General features: G+C 37.3%; 1 protein-coding gene across 2 annotated transcripts in view; it reads right to left on the bottom strand.

Moving 5' to 3' along the window:
- Positions 1 to 22800, bottom strand: part of LOC122800073 (gamma-aminobutyric acid receptor subunit gamma-2) — an 854805-nt gene that overhangs the window by 377058 nt on the left and 454947 nt on the right. For both annotated transcript variants that reach the window (XM_044069578.1, XM_044069579.1), the window contains exon 3: positions 19291 to 19358. In XM_044069578.1, the coding sequence (XP_043925513.1) occupies positions 19291 to 19358 (68 nt within the window). The remainder of the gene's footprint in view (positions 1 to 19290; positions 19359 to 22800) is intronic.

The raw sequence follows: 22800 nt of genomic DNA, 5'->3' as shown, positions 1-22800 counted from the left end.
AATTAGTATTATTTCACTCTTTGATGTTAGCCAAAAGTGCTCTTCACAGTACCCGCAATGTGCCCATCAATGACTCCTTCTGCAATTCGTATGGTGTTACATGAATTGGTAACATATCTAAATATGATTGTAAATTATTTTTTAAAAGACCAGTTGCTCCTACTACTATTGGAACTGTCTGGGTATCTTTCTTCCACATGGCTCTTGTTTCTGCCTGCAAATCAAGGTATTTTATGACTTTGTTTCTCTCTGTACGCAAGATACTATAGTCACTAGGTGTGGCAATTTCAATGATCAGTGCTACTTTTGTCTTCTTTTCTTGGATCACTATGTCCGGTTTTCTAGCATCTATCTTATGGACTGCTGGTATTGGGTGGTCCCATGTGATGTAAACTTCATCATTTTCTATGATTCTCTGTGGCTCATGTTTCCAATGTTTTTCAGCCACTCCGATACCATAATGTTTGCACAATCTTCAGTGTAACGATCTTGCCACATTATTATGCCTTTCAGTATACAGTCCCTCTGCCATTAGAGCATCGCAACCAGCAATAAGGTGTGTAACTGTTTCCAACTCGGTTCCACAAAACCTACATATGTCTGTTTCTCCCACATGTTCAATGGACATAGTAAACCAGCGTGTATGCAGCCCACTATCTTGGGCTGCCAATATTAACCTTTCATTTCTTGATGTAAATTCACCTCTCCTTAACCATTCCTGCATTCGTTCTTGATCAACATGAGGCTCTTCCAGAAGTTTTTTATTACTGCAACTATATTTATGTTTTTTCCACTTCTTGCCTTCTCATCTGATTCTTCACCTTATATTCTTTCTTTTCTTTTTTAGCACATTCAGTTTCTGCCTGGTTTTTATCCACTTCTGGTTTGATTTCCATTCCTGCTTGACGTCGATATGCTTCTCCTAAATTAAGCAGAGATATTATCTTAGATTTATTCTCCTCATGTTTCAAAAGTTTCACCACATTTGGATCTTGTGAGGTCAATAGATATGTGTGGAGTCCCACGATTGTAGATCTATACATGTAATCAATTTCAAGGAGGCCCATCCCTCCTTCAGAATGGGGGATATATAATCTTGGTATATCCTGATTTTTATAAATCATTTGGTGAGCATGAAGCATCCTTCTTGTTTTGATATCCAATCTATCCAACACATTTTGGTGTCAGTCAATCACTCCAAAACTATAAGTAAGGACAGGAAGGGTAAATTGATTTACAGCTTGGATCTTGTTCCTAGGTGTCAATGCTGTTTTCAGGATTAATTTAAGTCTTCTAAAGTACTCCTTACTAAGCCTTATTCACATTTGTTCATGCTTTATTGCTGATCCTTCATCAATTCCCAAGTATTTATACACCCACTCTTGCTCAAGTTCTTTTATATCACATTCTTGTGCCAAACTGATGTTTTCCTGGTGCTGCAATTTCCCTTTTTTAAAGGTAGGTTTTGCACATTTATCAAGACCAAATGACATTCTGATATCATCTGAAAAAGTTTTCTGACAACCTGGAGAATATGACAATGTTGCCATATTCTATCTGCAGTTAGGAGTCTGCTATGGATAGCCAACAACTGTTAAAAGTTCTTGCCATATTTCCATATTTAAGTCAAGTCAATGCTTATCTCAAGGGCTAAGGCACAATAATCATATCTACCTAATGCCATAACTTCTTCCTCCAGAGTGTGAATCCAAGTCGATTTTAAGTGAGTTAATATCTGATTTAGTTTGATATAAAATTTCTTGCCCTATTTCCATATTTAAGTTAAGTCAATGCTTGACTCAAGGGCTAAGGCACAATAATCATATCTACCTAACATTACTTTTTCCTCCAGAGTATGAATCCAAGTCGGTTATGAGTGAGTTAATTTAGAAAAACACAGAAAAGCAAAAATAAATAAAGCACACATCCACCAGCACTTCACCAGAATATCGTTTTCCTTTTATTTCATAAGCGATCTTAATATTTGGTGTACATTTTTTATCATTAACCAAATGAGGTAATGTTAATTTTCCATAACCTGTATTGAAACAACTAGAATGCTCACTAGAATCATCCAAACAGAAAAATTCATCATCATTGTAATCATAAATTGATATATTTAACAAGTCTTCATCAAACTCATTATCAGAAATAACATTTTCATGTACAACAGAGTTATTGTCATTTTTTTTGAAAAAAAACTTTCAGATATAATTTCCTACTGAATGTTTTTAATTCAAAATACAGATCAGCCAACGAAGGATAATGTGTGGGTACAAATTTACTACCCTTAGATAACACGACCTTCATTTCATTAGACATATTTAAATCAGACAAATTCACAACATCTAATGTCCATTCATTAAACTCACTTTGTCGTATGTTACTTAAAACGGTTTCTCCCCTTCCTGCCATTTCTTCCTCGGCCAGATTTATTGGCCTGAAATGAATGTTCTGTAGCTGGTGAAACTATAATGCCATCAACCCCCTCAGTCTCAACATTCGAAGAGGCTGTAGGGTCAGTAAATGTTACATTTTTAGAAGTGTATCTCCTACTGTTTTGATCCATAGATGCTGTAGAGGCACTACGCTGCTTTTGGACGCCGCTCCTACCCCTTGACCTACTTCGCATAGGTTCATGTTGCCATGAAAAAAGGTTCCCCGTCTCATAGTCTTTAAGGTCCCATACTAGTTTATTCCTTTTCTGTTGTATAATATCAGTTTCCAATTTGGAGATTTTTCTCATTAATTTTTGAGATCTGCACTCTATAGCAGGACTCCTCCACCAACTCGTCCTGCAAATGCAGAATCTCAGTCTTTAACTTTTCATGTGTTCGCATATTTCTTTTAACCAAAATACGGAGCCAATTTAAAGTACAGTCTAAAGATACCTTTTTCCATTCCTTGAAGAGGTCACCTTCTTCTTCTGAGAATTCAGTAGCAGGGAACTTATCTATCCGTAGCCCCCTCGGAGTAAGATTTAAACTAATATACTTTTCCAAAAGTCGAGTGTCCAAAAAAGCACCATTTCCTTAGCCATTAGCCTCTCAAGCTGCTGAAATTGTCCATCTATATCATGATTATCACCACCAACATTCCAAGGGTCCAATAACGAAATCTTTTTTTCTCTTTCATTAACTATGTCCGCAAAATAAATGCCACTTGGCAAATTAGACTGCTCAAAACTCTGTTGTACATGAAAATGTTTGATTGAGTGAGTTAATGTCTGATTTAATTTGATATAAAAGTTCTTGCCATATTTCCATATTTAAATCAAGTCAATACTTGACTCAAGGGCTAAGGCACAATAATCATATCTACCTAATGTCATAACGTCTTCCTCCAGAGTGTGAATTCAAGTCAGTTTTGAGTGAGTTAATGCCTGATTTAGTTTGATATAAAAGTTCTTGCCATATTTCCATATTTAAGTCAAGTCAATGCTTGACTCAAGGGATAAGGCACAATAATCATATCTAGCTTATGTCATAACTTTTTCCTCCAGAGTGTGAATCCAAGTCGGTTTTGAGTGAGTTAATGAATGATTTGGTTTGATACACTGCGGATGGGAGCTCCAGGTCAGTATTATTTGTTTTGTGAACCAGGTAGACACTTTATAAAGTCCATTTCAGCTTTAATGACTTGCTTTTCAATACCAACTTAATCTTAAAAATTTCAAAATAAAGACAACTCTGACACCCCAGTAGACATAAATTAGATTTTTCTCTAAACCGTCTATAAACTAGTTAGAAAAAAGATCATTTTAGTAGCTTTTTCTTTCAAGTCAACCTTGTCAAGCCTTCTGATTTTCTTGTTAAACTTCTCTGCATCCTCACTGTTGCAGTTATTGATCCCCTGACATATAGAGACCAGACAATGCTGCCATATTTCAGTTTTGTTCACAAGGTATTAATAAACAACCAACACATCATATTAGGGTTTACAGTTTTAGATCTCTATGAATTGTATATTTATTTAGTTTGATATTTAAATTATAGAATGCCGTCTACAGTTATATAAGGTATTTTTATTCAGTACCCCTTCTAACATTTTGGATATGTACAGAGTGGGATATCTGTCAAATGCTAAACTTAGTACTATTAATTTTTCTTATGAGATTATGCAGGAAGTGCAATTAAATAGTGGGTTTTATTTGGTATGGAAATGTTCCCCATCCTTTAGTAATGATGTTTGCAAAATTGATGTCATCATACTTAGTACCTTTAAGAAATTTGATCACTAAATCAGTGCCACGGCCTTAATTATACAAGTAACTACTGCAAAGCTTAAAAAAATGTTTTACATCTGATTTATAACAACGAAGAAGCATGCTGATTAGCACACATCTAGGGCATATGCAAGAAGGGCACTCACAAAGTATAACAATAAATGCGTTTATACACAAAAAAAATGCTCTGGCCATCGTACAGAGTTGTTAGAAATTTCACTTTTTTTCTCTGTAGTCACTGTGTATGTATATATATATATATATATATATATATATATATATATATATTTTTTTTTTTTTTTTTTTTAATCTTTGGGAATAACTAAGTTCCAGTGTCCAGGTAGAACTGAAAGATCACATTGTTTTATCTATAATCAGTTGACTGAAACGGTGAATGAAAGAAACCAAGCAAAGCCTCACCTTGAAAACAACACAAATGATTTTTTTTTTTTTTGCAAAATAAAGAAATGCTTAACTCTCTGGCTGCAAAATTAAAGAAAAGAAGGAAAAGCTCAAACATTTCGAGCAATGGCATTGTGCAGGCAGAAACTGCACTTTCCTATGTGAAAGCAATTGGGCACATCTAAATCCAGGAACTGAAATCAACACATTCAATTTTGTCTACTTTTCACTCATCTGTGTTCAAGGATATAGATTACAACCGTAGCAGGAATCTGTAACCATGTTACTAAGTTGTATACCATGCAGCAAATATTTGTGCACTTAGTGGCAGTATGCATGGAGGAGATGGTTCATAGACACGATGTACAAGTGAGAAGAAACCAAAAATGCAGATATTAACATTTACACCAATGACTTCATAATGACATGCAAACAAAAGCACATATGCAAATGTATACAAATAAAACACTTTTGAGATTCATAGTGATTTGATGACTCACATGTGAACCATACAATGAAACTCCATAAATGAGGAGACACAAATATCTGAACTGTAGGAATGAATAACGCTCAGGATCAGAGCAACCACTGTACAGCAGCATCTCCTGATGTAAGCAGCACCAGCTCCCACCTAGTAGCGTAACATGTTATACAGTGGGAGCAAAAATATTATTAACAGTGGGTAATGTACCGCACTTCTACTAATAAGGAGATATCTGACCAGTTTCATATTGTCAAGACACTGTCCAGAGCTTGGTAGAGGTATACTACCCAAATGTACAACATACAGGAATACATGGCCTTCCAAACTTGTGAAGACAAATATATGCATACATCTCATTGTCCTAGTTACAGGGAACTTATTTAAAACAAAAAGGGACATGTTAAGTATATTTCAGACAGCCTAAAGAATGTTAATCATGTTTGTCAAAGGTCTGTTTCTACATGTAGATGAGCATGTCTAGTTTTTGCAGCAGAGCAGAAGAGACAGCCTCCCCTGTGAATACTATTATAATGACAATGCTTACCTCTTAAAAGCACTGGATGCCGTAGATTGAACTCATATGGTGATAAAGGCTCAACCTTGTACATATTCAGAGAGATTTGTCAAGAAAAAAAAAGTTATACCTCACTGTGAGCTGTCAGGTCATGTGCAAGGTAAAGGGGGAAACAGCCAGTGTTACTGCACAGCCCTTTAGAATTTCCCATGATTTATACATAATGGCATATGTATCACTTGTATCTTGATGTCCAGAAAGGAGACATTCCACAGCACAGGGCCATCTTATTGGTAAGTGCAGCACCTGTAGGATGGGTACAAATGTACAGACATATTTTTGTATACAAATGCACTAACCCCCCACACCCCTAAACCTTTGTTCTACTTGTGTTGCACATGTTGCTTGATGTCACCTTGAGCAATGGCTTATGACACCTGACAATATTTCAGAGAGTTTCATTCAACTGCAGTAAATCTTGGTCCATGCAAAGACACAGAACACCTGCGAATACATTTTGGACAACCACGTGGCCAAAGTGGTTAGAAAAACATTTTATATAGTCCACCTAATCATGAAGGGATTCACATCTGGATCAGGGGAGGTCATCGTGCCTCTTTACTCATCCCTCATCAGGCCCATAATTGAGTACAATGCCCCTTTTGGGATGTACCTTACCAGACACCTGCAGCAACTGGAAAGACCCCAAAAGTACCTCACCAAGAGGATCAAAAGGGCTCAAACAGATGCCATATGCTGCCCGATTAAAGAAACTCCAGCTCTACTCAGTGGCATACCGCCTGTTCAGGGGCGATCTGTGCCTGATGTATAAAGCCATGTCCAACCCGGAATTAATGGACATGCTGCACCTCAGAAAATCCAAATCCCATCGAGCTACGCGCTCGAGAGACTTGAACCTCAGCACTGAAATAAATAGGACATGCTGGAGGGACAGATTCATAACCCAGAGGCTCCCTTCACTCTGGAATAAAATCCCAGTACAGGTTAGGCAGAGTCCCTCATTGACTCTCTTCAAGAGGAATCTTGATGAGTGGATGGGAGATCGTAGGTTTAACCCGGGTATCACTTCTGTGTCACTGTTAGACAGAGGCACAGTATACTAACCTTGAAAATGGGCATAACAAAATTAATTTAAAATGGGTGGCAAAAGCCAAACACATTCTGGCTAGGCTTATAAATGCCCTAGGGCAGATAGCCTAGTATGAACCTATGAACCTATGAACCTATATCACGCTTTCACTGCCTTGATATGTTTGGGAAGACTGTAGTACTCCCTTTCTACAGTGTGAATATTATTTGAAACTTTTGCCATGTTATATAATATGATATTATTGCAACACATGGATCAGTCCAAAGGGACTCTCCATCCTTGGAAGATACATTATTTCCACCTTGGATCCTGGGAACTACCGTCCCATCCATCTGACGAGCCTGATCTGCAAGGGCAATGCAACGCATTATCATGGAACTTATAAACAAAGACATTGGCAACCTTTAAACACTGGACCCCATCCAGTTTGGGTTCATGAAGGGCTGATCTTGTCTCCATTACCTGACTGATGTCTTTGAATCAGTCTCCAGAGCTGTGGACGAGGGTAAGGCAGTCCACACAGCCTATCTGAACCTTGCCAAGGCCTTCAACATCATCCCCCCACTCTGGAATCATAGATAAACTTACTAAGCTGGACATAAATCCCTACATCACTCGATGGGTTGCCATCTGGCTTACTGACAGAACCCATACTGTAAAAGTAGCCGACTCTCAGGTTTTAGTCCTGGGACTGCTCTTGTTTCATAGGTTCATAGGTAGGTACTAGGCTATCGGCCCTGGGGCCTATACAAGCCAAGCCAAAAAGGTACCCTGGCTTTTGCCACCCAAGAAAATTATTTTTCCTGTGCCACTGTCAAGCAAAGCCACAGAGGTGATCTGTGGGGTGAATTTCCTATTTCCCATCCAATCATCAAGACTTTTTTTAAAGAGTGCTAATGAGCAGCTTTGTTTGATATAGATAGGTAGTTTATTCTAGAGTATGGGAAGTCTCTGGGACAGGAATCTATCCCTCCAGCATGTTCTGTTTATTGTGGTGACAAGATTTAGGTCCCTAGAGTGTGTAGCTCAGAGGGATTGGGATTTCTTTAAGTGGAGCATGTCCAACAGCTCTGGGTTTGACATAGCTTTGTATGTTAGGCAGAGATCACCTCTGAGTAGGCGATATTCGACGGAGTAAAGCTGGAGTTTTTTGAGACGGTCTGCGTAGAGCATCTGTTTGAGGCCGGTAATCCACTTTGTGAGGTATTTCTGTGGCCTTTCCAGTTGTTGTAGATGTCTTGTGAGGTACATACCAAAAGGGGCGTTGTACTCTATAATGGGTCTAATGAGTGATGAGTAGAGGGGAACAATGATCTCTTTTTTTCTGGATGAGAAACCTTTTGCGATGAGGTGTGCCACGTAGAAGGATTTCCTGACTACTGTGGCGATGTGATTATCAAAGGAGAGACTACTGTCCACCTGTGTCCCAAGGTCTCTTATCACACTTTCAGTGTTAAGTATACTACCGTCTATGTTGTAGTTCATGGGTACAGAGTTTTTACCAAAGGGGATGACAATGCACTTTTTGGCATTGAGCTTGAGGCCATGGCTTTGACACCAGGCATCTGTCTCAGTGAGGCCCTTTTGTAGGATGCCCAAATCATTAGGAGTTTGGCATCTACTTCTCTGAAGTGCAGGCCAACACTAAGGGACTCTGGCTAACAAAGTTCACAGATGACTGCAAACTGCGAGCCATCATTGAATCCACAAATAATGTAGATATTCTACAAAAGGGCCTTACAGAAACAGATGCTTGGTACCAGAGCCATGGGCTCAAGCTTAATGCCAAGAAATCTATATTTATCCCCTTTGGGAAAAACCATGTACCCATAAATTACCACATAGGTGGCAGTACACTCAACACAGAAAGTGTGATGAGAGACTTAGGGAAACAGGTGGACAGTGGTCTCACCTTCGATAACCACATCACTATAACAGTCAGGAAATCCTTCTATGTGGTACACCTCATCACTAAGGGGTTTTCATCCAGAAAAAAGGAGGTCATTGTCCCACTGTACTCATCCATCATTAGACCCATTATAGAGTATAATGCCCCATTTGGTATATACCTCATAAGGCATTTGTAACAGCTGGAAAGACCGCAGAAATACCGCACTAAAAGAATCACAGGCCTAAAGCAGATGCCATATGTTGACCATCTAAAAAAACTCCAGCTATACTCTGTGGCATATCGTCTACTCAGAGGCAAACTCTGCTTAACATACAAGGTCATGTAAAACCCTGAGCTGTTGGACATGCTCCACTTAAAGAAATCTCAATTCTTCAGAGCCACACGCTCCAGGGATCTAAACCTTGTCATCACAATGAACAAAACATGCTGGAGGGATAGGTTCCTGACCCAGAGACTTCCCATACTCTAGAATAGACTGTCCATACATGTCAAGCAGAGTGCCTCCTTGGCCCTCTTCAAAAGGAACCCTGATGATAGGATGGGAGATAGGAAATTCACCCCTGGGATCATGTCAGTTGCCTGCTAGACAGGGGTCCAGGGAAGTAAATATTGTGGGAAGAAATATCCAGGGAATTGTTATGGCTTGGCTTGTATAGGCCCTAGGGCCGATAGCCTAGTACCAACCTATGAACCTATAACATCCACTCTAGAGTGCATTATCATGCTCAGAGAATGGGCTATCTGTTAGATAGTTTTGTATATTTTTTTTTAATACAATATACTTTTTAAAATATTTTTGTTGTAAAATAGTTCCTCCTCCTAATGTTTCAAACTTGCTGTAGCATGTAATTGTTGGAGGGAGCATTTTCCATCCAAAATATTAGCTATGTAAGTATTTAGTGTATAGAAACACACACACAAACACACACACACATTCAGATTATAGGCAGACTCACATACATACAAACACAGACACACAAATTCAGATGCACATACAGACAGACTCAGACAGGTATACACAAACACACACGCGCACACACACACACACACACACACACACACACACACACACACACACACACACACACATGAGCACACACACACACAAACACACACACACACACACACACACACACACACACACACACACACACACACACACACACACACACTAAGTTACAGCTACTTTGTTCAATGAATATAACTCAGAAGTCTCATTGTGGTCAACTGAACGAAAAAATAAATGAAAGAATGTAAGACATTACAACCCCTCTATGCCTCATTACTGTAAATGATTTTGAGTATACAGCTGCACTGTGCCTCGGAGTACCATTAATTTTCTGGAAAATCACAGAGGATAAAAGTCAGTTAAAAATGCCAAACTAAAGAGTTTTGTATTTCTGATTTTTCTTAATTGATCCATGCTGATGGACTGCGTGTTGCAGACAGCTCTGTCTTTACCCCCCTCTCTCTCTCTCTCTCTCTCTCTCTGGTTCTCTCATTCTCTCTTTGTCTCTCACACACACAAAAGCACACATTCACAGAAGCACGCATGCTTTTTTTTTTTCTTTTTTCTTTAATTTATGTTTTATTTTAATTTTACAATTAGTAAACATCAACGCTCTCTTCATTCTCCAGTCTGTGTGTTGAAGTGCAGATTGCCAGTTCTCTAAGCTAACACGATAATCCTGTCAGTCAAAACCTTCGGAAATGGTAATGGAGAGAATACATGGAGTCGGATGTGAAGTTGCACCATCATGCCTAACTATGGCAGTTATGAGTACACTCTCACAGAGAACTCACACAGTGTATGCAGTCATTTGGACAGGCTTTACTGGACAGTGCACTGTTAGGTCACACTGTGTATCAGACTGCAATACATATATCACAGAGGATTGAGAGTGTAGTGCATTAGGGTGGTTATCATGTTCTCAGGTGCATAAGAGGCTTTCCTCTTTGGGTCTGTTGTGTAAATACATTTTGCTCAGCAGGGCTAGCCAGTTAACAAAACATAAATACAATATAAATTCAGTTGAAATTAAGTTGAAGATCTGTGACAAACCATCATCTTTTACAAATTCATCAATGAGACAGGGTACATCATTTTTAGGGAAAAGACCCATTCTCACCTTGACTTAACTGTAATTTTGTTGGGGAGGTTATATTTATTTTACATACCTATTTGTAAACTTACTAGGAGGAAATAACCCGATTCCCTTTTCAACAATAATCTAAACCCAAAAGGATGGAAAGTAAAGAACAATGAAATTCAGGCACAATTCATAAAAGCAGAAACAGGTACAGACACAGCAAAGAACACTGTAAATGCCACACAGAGCAGTATAACATAGCATGATACACACAGTAGCATGTAGGGCACCATGAGTTCATTATAGTGATCAGAGCATTTAGAAAGTGTTTACAAAGCACTGATATTAGACCCAACATGTTTAACTATATGAAATCACTTTTCATGTGATCTTTATTGCCTTTTATCCAGCAACCCTAAAACAGCAACATTTTTATGGTTGTTCTGAAAGCTCTATAGCATTTATTGAGTTTGCACTTCCACTTCTGGATAGTTCCAACAAGGTGGGCTGATTTTAAGAAATGTTTTTCCTTATTACAGTCTTGAAGTATGGTCATTGTTAAAGGGAAATTGCTGACATTATTTGTGATAAGAATTTAAGAAGCTGTTCTAAATGAAATTTTGTCTCTAATGTACATACCATGATATTTTGCATCAGTTATTTTATGTATAGATGCCATAGGAATGAAACCAGTACACAGTCCAGTTTGCATATTTAAACAGTTTGTAGCTATTATTATGATTTGAAATTTATATGTATAATAGCTTCTCAAACAGTTTTGTGTTGGCATATAGGGTGGTAGTCCTGCATAGTAGTTGAATTGATGTTGTTAGGCATTGAAATCATATAGGTATGTCTGACATGAATCAGAACTATGCCTGTAGTGACAAAAGGTCAATCTATAGGAAGGGGTTTATAAACCAGAAATGTAGCCTTCCTTAGTTGTGAAGAGAATAACATTTCTGACTAGCCTTTTTTACGAAGTTTTTTTTTCAGTTGTTTTCACGTTTTTTTGGACAGATTTATTTAAAATGAAAGGCTTTAATAAATTCTGTTTAAGAAGTCAACAGTGTGCAGCCGAGAAGACATCAGTGTTGCACTAGGGGTATTTAAAGTTACTGTGAATGGAATTGTATTCCTAGCTGCAAACACAGTTTTTGATATCATTAGTTACTGCGTTGCATTGTATGAGATTAGTTACATTGGTTGTGCCCTGCTGAGAAGAATGAGAATAGTTATAGAATTATTTTTACAGATGATAGTTTTAGGTTTATTCCATAAAACATGCCGATGGGTTGTAAGAGTAGGAGTTCTAATTAGAGAAAATGCTGGTTTCCACAATAGGAAAAAAAATTATCATAATGTTCCATAGTTGTTTAACATGCTAGTCTTACATGCCTATATACATTTCATACAGACTAGAATGTCACCTCTTCCAATACAGATATAACCTCAGTCCAGGTTTCTATTGCCCTATTTCGAAACAAGGATACTTAATTGTAAAAACAGATGGCTACAGCTTATCTCACCTGTTGCATCAACCTCCTCTACAACACCACTATCCATTACTGCCATTTTATCACTAGCAGGAGGCCCACAAACAGAGGGAACAGATCCTGCTACTCTGCTATGGCTTAGCAAAGAAGTTCAGGAGCATCCTGGGAAAAATCTTAACAGTAGCAAATGTAAAGAGAATTAATTGGAAGCAAACATAATTTAATTTATTTAGAAAATACAGATGTTCAGCTCATTTTTAGTGGACAATCACCAGCACAACTTGTACCGAAGTTGGTTATTGCAACAAAAATGCCTTCATCTAAATAAACAAGACTGCTAAATATAATGCTGGAAAAAAAAACATGTCACTAAAAGGATGCAGTAAGATCTGAATGTTGTTGGTACTTTTCTTGGACCGGTTTCTTAGATACTTAAGGTGGTGGCTTTGGCATACTGGTTACGGTTTTAGTGCATAGACAAAAGGTACAGGGCTTGGTTATTGGCTAGGCTTATAATGGCCAATTGAGGCAGTTAGCCTAGTATACACCTAAGAGCTTTACATTACTGATGCTGCAATGCAACATAAAGGGGGGGGAGGGGTTCTGTAGGTGCTGCAAATCTGACTTCATCGCCCTTCCCATGAGATGGCAAATCAAGGACCCATCTGTCTGACTTGCTGGTAGTTCAGGTATTACTAAAAGATTACCTGCATTTCTATAATTGTCAGTTACAGACATAATTATATCTATTTTCTCAATAACACTCTAAATTTCAGCATATTTCCATATAACATCATATTCATATTAATATTTGAAAACAATAACATTAAAATATCTACTCAAATTACTGAAAAAGAACATTTCCAGATGTTTATATTCCAACAGACTGTGCTCAATTGGCTATTCTATTGCACATTTATTACATAGTGGTCTTTCTTTTCTTCTGCAGTTCATTTTGCCTTTAATGGGCAATTTGATCTGTGTGAATCTACACAAAAAATCTGTAGTTTCATGTATTGCATTAAACCTTTTATACCAATCTTTAATAGCCACGGATAATAAATTTCCTTGTTTCGAAGAACATTACCACAAAATCCCAAATTTGGACTATATCAGTACTGGAAAAAGACAAGATTTTCATGGACATGGAATTTTACTCCAGAACGCTCATCTGCAAACTATATTTTTCTCATATTTATTACATGTAACACTGTAAACTTACTTTAATAAGTGGCAGGTGTCTAGAATCTGTTTTAAAACTTCACGTATATAGATGCACAAGACAATTATAATAGACTTGGGGTAATGACCAGTAAATTCACTTAAAAATAAAGCTTATAATTCTCAGATTTCATCTCATTTAAATATAATTTCATAAACTGATTGTGATCTAGTGAGTCTAACACCGCTTCCTTACCAGTGGTCATGAGTTTAGTGGCTGGGTTTATAATTTATTGATTACAGCTGGATGAATTGTAATTCAGTGATTCCCAATTCACAGTAAAAATCGCTACCAGACCTATTCCTATTATGGAGAAAACGAAACCACTGACTGGGACAGAATAAATCAAATATTAACGAACACCCGATAGACACAGTTGCAGCAATCCTGCAATCCTGACAGCATAAAAGACAAACCGAACCACAATTTAGTGATTTTGTTCCTTTATTTTGATAAACGGAACTTCATCAGAAAGTGTATACATCTGTTCATTCTTTCTATAAATACAGAATCAGGCGCCAAAAACAACACTCAAAATTAATCGTGTGTTTGTATAATCAAAACATCTTTTTCACAAATGCTTTAAATAATAATCAATAAATAAATAAATACATTTAAACACATCTACATATAAATATTAAATAGCAAAAACTTTTACTTATTATTTTATTTTAGCAACTTTAATTTAAGAAGACACTTAATATTAATAGACTTATTAAGGCCTGGGAGCTGGTTGGCTCTAAGAAAAATTTGTCAGTCAAGATCCCTTGCCTCTAACACATCATTACACCCACTAATAAACCCAGTGTAATTTATTTGTTTGAGGACTTTGAAATGAAACATTCAAAAAGCATGACATTTTAAACTATGTTTAAGTAGAGCATTATTTTCATCTTCATTCTTTATAGCCCTAATGTGTTCCCTAATTCTATATCTAAGCTTCCTAATAGTCTTGCCAACATAATAATGTGGGCAAGAACTACAGCCAGCCAAATACAGCGTTCATACTAGTACAAATGTATCTATACTGACTTTTAATAACCAAATTCAGATATGGAAATTCTACACTACTCAGTCCGCTTATATACCTGCACTGCTAACATCCTTTACAACAATATGTACCAACTGTACAACTGTAATGGATGTTCCTACAAATATCTCTTTCCAACATTTTGTTTAATGTTGTTACTCTTCTTATAAATAAATTGTGGAGAATCTCCAAGAATTTTACACAGTTCAACATTTCCTCTTATAATTCGCCAGTTATTTTTTATTATATTTTTTTATCTCTTGGCTTTCAATAGACATAGCTACTGGAAACGCTAACATTTTCTCTAAATCTGAAGAACTGGAAATAATGGCTTGCTTCTTAAGTCCCTCTTTTATAATGGGTGGAAACGTACCATGCCTTTGCTTAATGACCTTTGAACTAATCCTATTTAATTCTTCCTTAGGAAATTCCTTAAATTTGCTAAAACAAAATAATAAGCATACGTTTTTGATATTTAATCTTTATATGTATATGTATTTATATGCATTTATTTATTGATTATTTATCATTTAAATCACATATGTATTTATTTATGGAATATTTATTATTTAAGCATTTGTGAAAAGGATGTTCTGATTATACAAACACACAATTCATAAGCGGGTCTATATTACAAGCTCAAAGGTGTACTTACCTGAATATATAAATGCAGACAAGTCTTCATTGAACCGTGAAAACATCAATCGTCTTGAAGTGCGAAATCTGAAATGTCGAATCATCATGGTTGACCCTTCTGCAGTACAGCTCCATAAGGTAAGTGTGTGACAGTTACGTACCTTAGGGTTAGGGTGCGGGTTAAGGTAAGTGCATAGATGGTAATGTATGTGAGATTTAGTGTAGGGTTAGAAGTAGGGTTTTGTTAAGTATATGTGGGTGGATTATTTACTTTGTTTGAGTATAGCTTTTTAAAGTAAGTGTGCGATAGTTATGGACTTTAGGGTCAGGGTGCAGGTTAAGGTAAGTGCATACATGGTGGTATATGCAAGATTTAGTGTAGGGTTAGAAGTAGGGTTTAGTTTAGGTTTAGAAGTAGGGTTTTGGTTAGTGTATGTATGTGGTTTATTTAGTTTGTTTGGGTAGGTAGTATGTAGCGGGTGGTGGGGTGGGACAACTATGACGGTTTGAGTTTTTGAATTTCACGGTTTAGGGCGTTCGGTGTATTCGCGGTTCATGGAATATGTGTCAGTGTTTTAGTATTCGGTGACTAGGGCTTTCACAATTTTAATATAGACCCTCATAAGGAGTGTTGTGATAGGGTAATTTTGAATGTTTTTGGCGCCTGAGTCTATATTTATAGAAGGGATGAACAGCAGGATACACATTTTCTGATTAAGTTCCATTTATCAAAATAAAGGAACGAAAGCGCTAAATCGTGGATTTGGTTTGTCTTTTCTGCTGTCAGGATTGCAGGATTGCCGCAGCTGTGCCTACCGGGTGCTCATTATTATTTGTATTATGGCTTCATCAATGATTATTTTCTTTTGCATTTTCTCTTTTCTCCACACCTGTGTGAGACCACACAGTTTATTATATATGGGGTGTGAGGGCGCACGGTCACTTGCATGAGGAGATACTCTGAGGACTTGTCCCCCATGCAAAAATACTTTATGTTGTGCTTTTCATCCAGGCAAGGTTAAAGCTACTTGCTATTTGGTAATATTGTTATCCAAATGGAATGCAACAAATTATAGTGTAACATTTTAACATACAGCTTAGAGGTTAGTTTAGTAGTTACTCAAAATTTTCTATGTGAAGTCCGCAGCACCAGCACCATGTTTCATGTTCCTGCCTTTAATGAGTAATGGCTAGCAGGCAAACTTTTCCAAATTTACAAAAAACAGGATAATACATGTAGGTTTCACATTAAAAAGATGCTGACCCACATTTTTACACCACCTTTTGAATATCTCTAAGGAAAGTAATCCTTTTCCACGAAGGACAAGGATAAATGACAGCTGGCAGCAAGCTGATTTCTTACAAATCTCCCCTGACAGCGAATGTGAAATGACTTTTTAGTTTCAAAGCTGACTGAGTCATTCCTATTTGTATTTTCCATGATACAGTAAAAAAAAAAAAAAAAGAGTTTGCTCTAATCAAACCTGCATTTCAAGACAACAAATGAAGTTTAACTGACCATCCCAAAAGCTGCTTCAGTATACTAAGACATTACCAACATCATAAGAAGTTCCCTGCCTTCACAAAAGCATGCACACTTATCAATAAACATGTCTGCTCTATGTCTGAATGTTTTTTATACAGCTAAGGATACTGTGTGAAGATGTAGGACATTTCTGCACATCAGTAATTGGGATCATGCAGTCAAGAACATCGCCGGATGAAATTCTGTTTAAACTGCTAAGGGTGTAATATGACAAAATGACACCAGGTACTTCACAATGTTTCTCTCTTTTAAGCCATGTTAAGCTGTAACTGGGAAATGTAAGTCAAAAATCATGAAAAGCATACTTGCAATGAAAATGTATGGGAAATGAATTAACAGCAACACATGAAGTTTTGTTTGTCCTATCATGTCTTTCCAAATGAGAGCAGAAGCTACTAAATGTAATACTGTTTGCGACGAATGGGTTTTTTTTTTGCAAAATACTGTCCATAACCATATTGATAATGTTTCATTATTCATTACACTTCTGATGGAATCACATTATCAGCTATTAAAATGAGCTACATAAAGTGAAGAAATGTCCCTGAATTCACAGAGCATGACTACTTTTGCTTTATATTTCTGTCTGTCCTTTGTGATTTTTTTTTTTAATTTCTGGTAAATCACTGAGGATTGCAGTCAGTCAAAAATGACAATAATTACAGAGCCATACTAAATATTGTTTGGAAAATGCAAGTTGATCCAAAACATGTTGTTCTAGTAAACTTTTATGCAAATTAGAGTAATATTTAAGAAAATGTCCCTGATTTTGGGCCTTAGTCTCCATTACGTTTGGATTTGTGCATAATTCTAAAACAAATAATTGGAGAGGGATCATAGTCAATTTTGGGCAGAGGTGAATAAGGAAAGTGGGCTGACTGTAATAAGAAATCTCTTTTCAGCCTTTCTGGACTAAATGTCTGACACACAAGGTGAATACAGCCTACAGAATTGTGATCCTGAGAGTGATGTACACAGGATGTTTTATACCACACCTAGATACCAGGACACATGCAGGTAATACACATAAAATATAATATGTGCCCATGTTGTCCCAGTTATACATAACAGCTGAAAGAAAATTCAACTGTTTTTGATGGAGGTCTAGTTCATTAGATCTCTTCATAAGTGAAAACTTCCATGGTAGCACTACTAAGTAAATATAGTTCACAAATATGGCAGTTAGCAGGAACAATGTGAACAGTTTCATGTGGTGCTGTTTTTTGAATAATATCACGGCACGGTACAAATGAAAAAAAATCTAATTATCAGCTAACAATATTCAGTTAATTGTAGCTAAGAATATACTGCACCTCTTCACCTCCGTAAAATAAAACATAAGAGTAATCAGATTTCCTCCAAGTCCCCACTACCACTAGTTTCTGGAAGTTCTTTCCTAGAAAACAGAGGTGGCTAAGATTTCATTCTGTATGCACCCAGCAGTTTCCCTTCCCTGGGATAGTCTGGGCTGCAGCTTGCACTACATGCACTGTTGGTCTTTATGTTCACTAGTTTATGCTTTCATGCTCACAGCCACAGTGACAGCTGTATTGACACTGCAATCATCTGAACTCATGCCTTCAGCTTTCCTAAAGATACTTCCTTATCATGGCCTTCTAACTCTATCCTTTATTTCCCTTTAATGAAAGTCAAGAATCACTGCCATTAGCAACCAGATTTACTATTCATACTCAAATTACCAATGGTATAGTCAGAGCCTAAACCTTTATGCTGTCATTGGCAGGTAATAATTCAATATGACAGAAAAACGCAGGTTGAAAAATAAATGTAATGTCCATATAATACAGAAAACACTATACCTAGAATATCTATTGCAAAGTTTCAATATACTAGAATCTTTTTTTTTTTATAACTGTGCAGGTAAGATGGTATGTATCATACCTCTCAAGTGTACCTCATTACGAGGAACGTATCTCATTTGGGGTCTTAAAAAGTTCATGTTCCTCGAAGTTCCTCAAAGTTCCACATTGAAAGGGTCTGTCACACATTCAGTGTTAGGATTTTTTTAAAGTGAAATTCATGGTAAATAGAAATTAATCATGTTAATTCATTAAAGGATCTTCTTTATAAGTAAAACCAACATATTTTAACCATCATATGACCTTCCTAGTTGAAGTTGTTGGTAAGCCATTAGTATGTGTTCCACATTTTGCCCATTTGTTCCACATTATGAAGGCGAGTGTTCCTCATTTTGGAGATGGAAGGTTGAGAGCTATGGTATGTATAGCTATTATAAAAGTAATATGCATCATGGCCATAATGAAAGGCTTCTATCATTCCTGCTGAATGCCTGTCTGCCTAATTTATCTGTCTGTTGTATATAGACATTCATTTCTCCTGTAGTCAGTTTTTGTGTGCTGTTTTTAAACATAATTGTCTTAGTTATAATTTAATTCATAACATAATTGAAAAATAGAACTGCAGCATTAAGCAACCATAAACAATGCCGGGGTCTAAGCAAACCTTTTCAGATCAGTTCAGCTTTGCAAGTGCAAACAACAAAAGAAATGGTAAAAAATTTCTACAGAAAATAATTATTCTGACAGAAGAATGACAATTTATCTGTGAGAGCACATCTGCAAATGATATCAGTTTACATACCATGTTGATGGCATTCACAGGACCGATGCTATTTATATACATGTCAGTAAGAATAACAGTTGGTTTCACTAAAATAAGAGAAAAGAGAAAAGATAAGTGAATGTCAGGACTGAATGATGAGAAAGTAATTATAAAATGTAAATAAAGCAATTGCTCAACTTTTCCTGCATTGTTTCTGTACTTAAGTTTTTATCTTTTTAATAATATAACATAGCAATGCAAACCAAGTACTGAAAACTCAAAACACTCATTTCACTCTATTCATACTTGTTTGAAAGATCTAGTAGCAGAATTGATTTCTGCAGGTTAAACCTATGATTTGACTTGCAAAATATAATTCATAAAGTTATCTACACGCACACACACACACGCACATGCACACTCACACACACGCACACACATACACACACACATACACACACACACACACACACAGACGCACACACACACACACACACACACACACACACACACACACACACACACACACACACACACACACACATGCACACAGACAGACAGACAGACAGACACACACACAAATATACACACAGCACAAGAGTACTCATCTACTTCGACAATCTGATCAGGGCAATGCTGTGCAGTGTTGCTTTGCTCAAAAAAAATCTTATTAGAAAAATATAGGTATAATGCATATATAAACTGAGGAAAGGAGGTACTGCCAGCCATGCCAGGAAGTAGGGCAGTGAATGTATGATGTGTGCCCAGACAGCTAGCTGGAATTTTGTAAATAATTATATGTAATTTATATATCAAACCGATTTCTATAGATGCTTTTGCTGAAAATGTACTGGTGAGGTTTGCTTGTGTTAAAATATATCAGCAGTGTACCCTACTGGAATGAAAAGAAATGTACATGTATTATTGTAACTGAGTTAAATGCATATGTTTTTAAAAGAGGATATTGGGTAGGGCTGCCACCTTTTAAGCAGGCCAAAGTGGGACACGGGAGTGTGGCCAATATGACACTGGTCACACTCCCTACCATGGCATCACAACAGCAGTTAATGGTACCACTAAACATGTGCCAATCCCTCAAAAATAGGGACATGTTTTAAATATTACTCTACTAAACTTGAAGGATTTGATGCCTGAAACTCAAATGTGTGTTATTATTTAGTGACTTTAGTGTCCTCAGATCTACCCAATACCTTGCCAGAAAAACAAATGATGATGAACAGACCAGAATATTTGAGGCAAAAAAATCTGGACATTCTGTGAAAATCTGGAGAGTTCAGAGGTATCTGCACACATTAATTGCAATGATGATGGCATTAACTGCAATGCTGATAGCAAATCTATCCCTACTACACAGACAACAATGTATGCTACAGAAAAATTCTACAGGGGGACTAAAATATTTGAAATTGGCTTTACAGCCAGGGCTCTTCCTAGCTGAATCCCTGCCCCTTCATGAGTTGCAGCCAATTGCTGCACGATTTACAACACCCAGACCTAACAGGGAACAGCTCTGCCTGCAGGTCTGGGTTTGTCACCGTTGGTAATGTAACTGAATTGCTGTAGGAAAATCAGAAGTGTTTGCAGTTCTTCTCTGGTGATTCGGCATTATTGAAAAGCGGGACTTTTAAAGTCCCACTGTTTTACAGAGCGGTAGTGGGATGATGTAGCTCAGCCTGTGAGTGTTCCGCTGATAATGGGATAGGTGGCAGCCTTAATACTGAGACAGCAGAGCTTAACCAGCTAGCTTACTTTAAGAAAAATAAGGGAAATGTAAATGAGCTGTTAAACCAATAAAACAACCCCAAACAGTGTTAAATAGGACAGGAGACAGTGAATATGTAAGAAGCCTTTGTTCCTAAGGCTGGTAAAATGAGGGGAAGTATTCTGTTTTGGGGAACCAATCTAGAAAAACATATTTCATTGTGTTTTGCTCTATCAAGTAAGTTATTAGGGAATAGTAATTCTCATAGATTCAGTCAGGAATACAGTGAAGCATAGTTTAGAGATTGCTTTTATTTATTAGTATGAGTCTGTCCATCAATGTTGTTTTTCAATATTTCTTGTGACTTGAACTCTGTGGTTTACTGTAAATATATATATATTCAGTATTTACATGCTCTTCTATTATTATTAAATATATTTAAAACTTGTATTGTGGCTGGTCCTTGTAGAAAATATTTAACCTTTGAGAGTGCTTAGATTTATTTGTTGACACTGTGTGGGCCACTTCTGAAGGCCTAGCTGTCTTGCTCAACTACTACCATTTGTACTAGTATTAATCTTACACAGTAGAAATGGACACCCATTGTTATGAGCCATAGAGTAGTGATTGTGGAGTGGCTGGTGGAGGTGATAACTGCCTTATACTGTGAGCAAAAGGGGACACAGCCAGTAAATCAGTGCCAACCTTTTCCAGGTCAGGGATGTGTGTGTGTGTGTGTGTGTGTGTGTGTGTGTGTGTGTGTGTGTGTGTGAGCTACTTGGAGCAGGAACACCAAGCACTGGGCTTACAGACAGGGTGCTAGAGGTCTTGGCTTGGACAGTCGGCTGAAGACCTAACCCTATAGCTGTACCAGTGGGGAGTCTTATTGGGGACCTGGAGGGAGACAGATAGAGAGATCCAGACCCCGGACAGAGTTTGTTCCCTGTGTGCTCTTAAGGGAAAATGTGCTTGATGCAGAAAAGTCTGCATCTGTAAGTACTGTGTGTACCCATTTGTATTCTAAGTGCATGCCCTTCTCCAGTGTCAGTGGCGAGCATTCAGGCTCCTTGATTACTGGCCCAGTGTGGGGGCATACACAAACCATATATAATTGCATATTTCCTATAATGTAGTACATAGGTCTTGCATTTTATGATTGTCTAGAATTAATGTACTACAAAGTAATCTATATATAGCAGTGCACTGGGATGCACAAAGGCCAAACGGCATAGGCCATCCACAGACCACTGTTAAATATGGAGATAAAAATCATTACTGGTCTGCAGACCATCACTGTGCTAGCTACTGAGCTATGATATATTTCTGAATCACAAACCGTTGGTGTACTATGCTAAGCCACTTGCATGGCTTTGTGTAGCATGTAAGACCCCTATGAAGTCTACCTTCTGACCTGCTGCATGATGTCGGCTTGGCCTTTGTCATGGAGACCTAGTTATATGAAAATGTTGGTCTTTGTCTTGCTGCATCTCTTCCCTCGGGTTTCTCTGTGATTCAGCCCAATAATATTGCCAGACATGGGTGTGGTGTTGTGATTTGCTGTCACCTGGCTGCATTCTTTTTTTTTTTTTTGCATAGTTTGAGTAATCTAGCTTGACATTTTATCCATAGAGTGAGTTAACTGTTCACTTCTTTGCAGCGAAAACTGCTTCACTGAGATCAGTATCATCCTGTAAGATAACCTCACATTAAGACTGCTTGATCCAGATCTGAACAGAGATTTAGATAACAAACTACATGCTTAACCCCATGTTCATCTAGGTTTTCTATTGCTCTAATGTGCTCACTTTTGTGATTTTTCATATCAT

This window comes from Protopterus annectens, chromosome 4.part0 (genome assembly GCF_019279795.1).
Source record: "Protopterus annectens isolate FY-2018-M chromosome 4.part0, PAN1.0, whole genome shotgun sequence".
NCBI classification, from domain to species: Eukaryota; Metazoa; Chordata; order Ceratodontiformes; family Protopteridae; genus Protopterus; species Protopterus annectens.
This window is presented reverse-complemented; position numbering and strand designations above follow the sequence as displayed.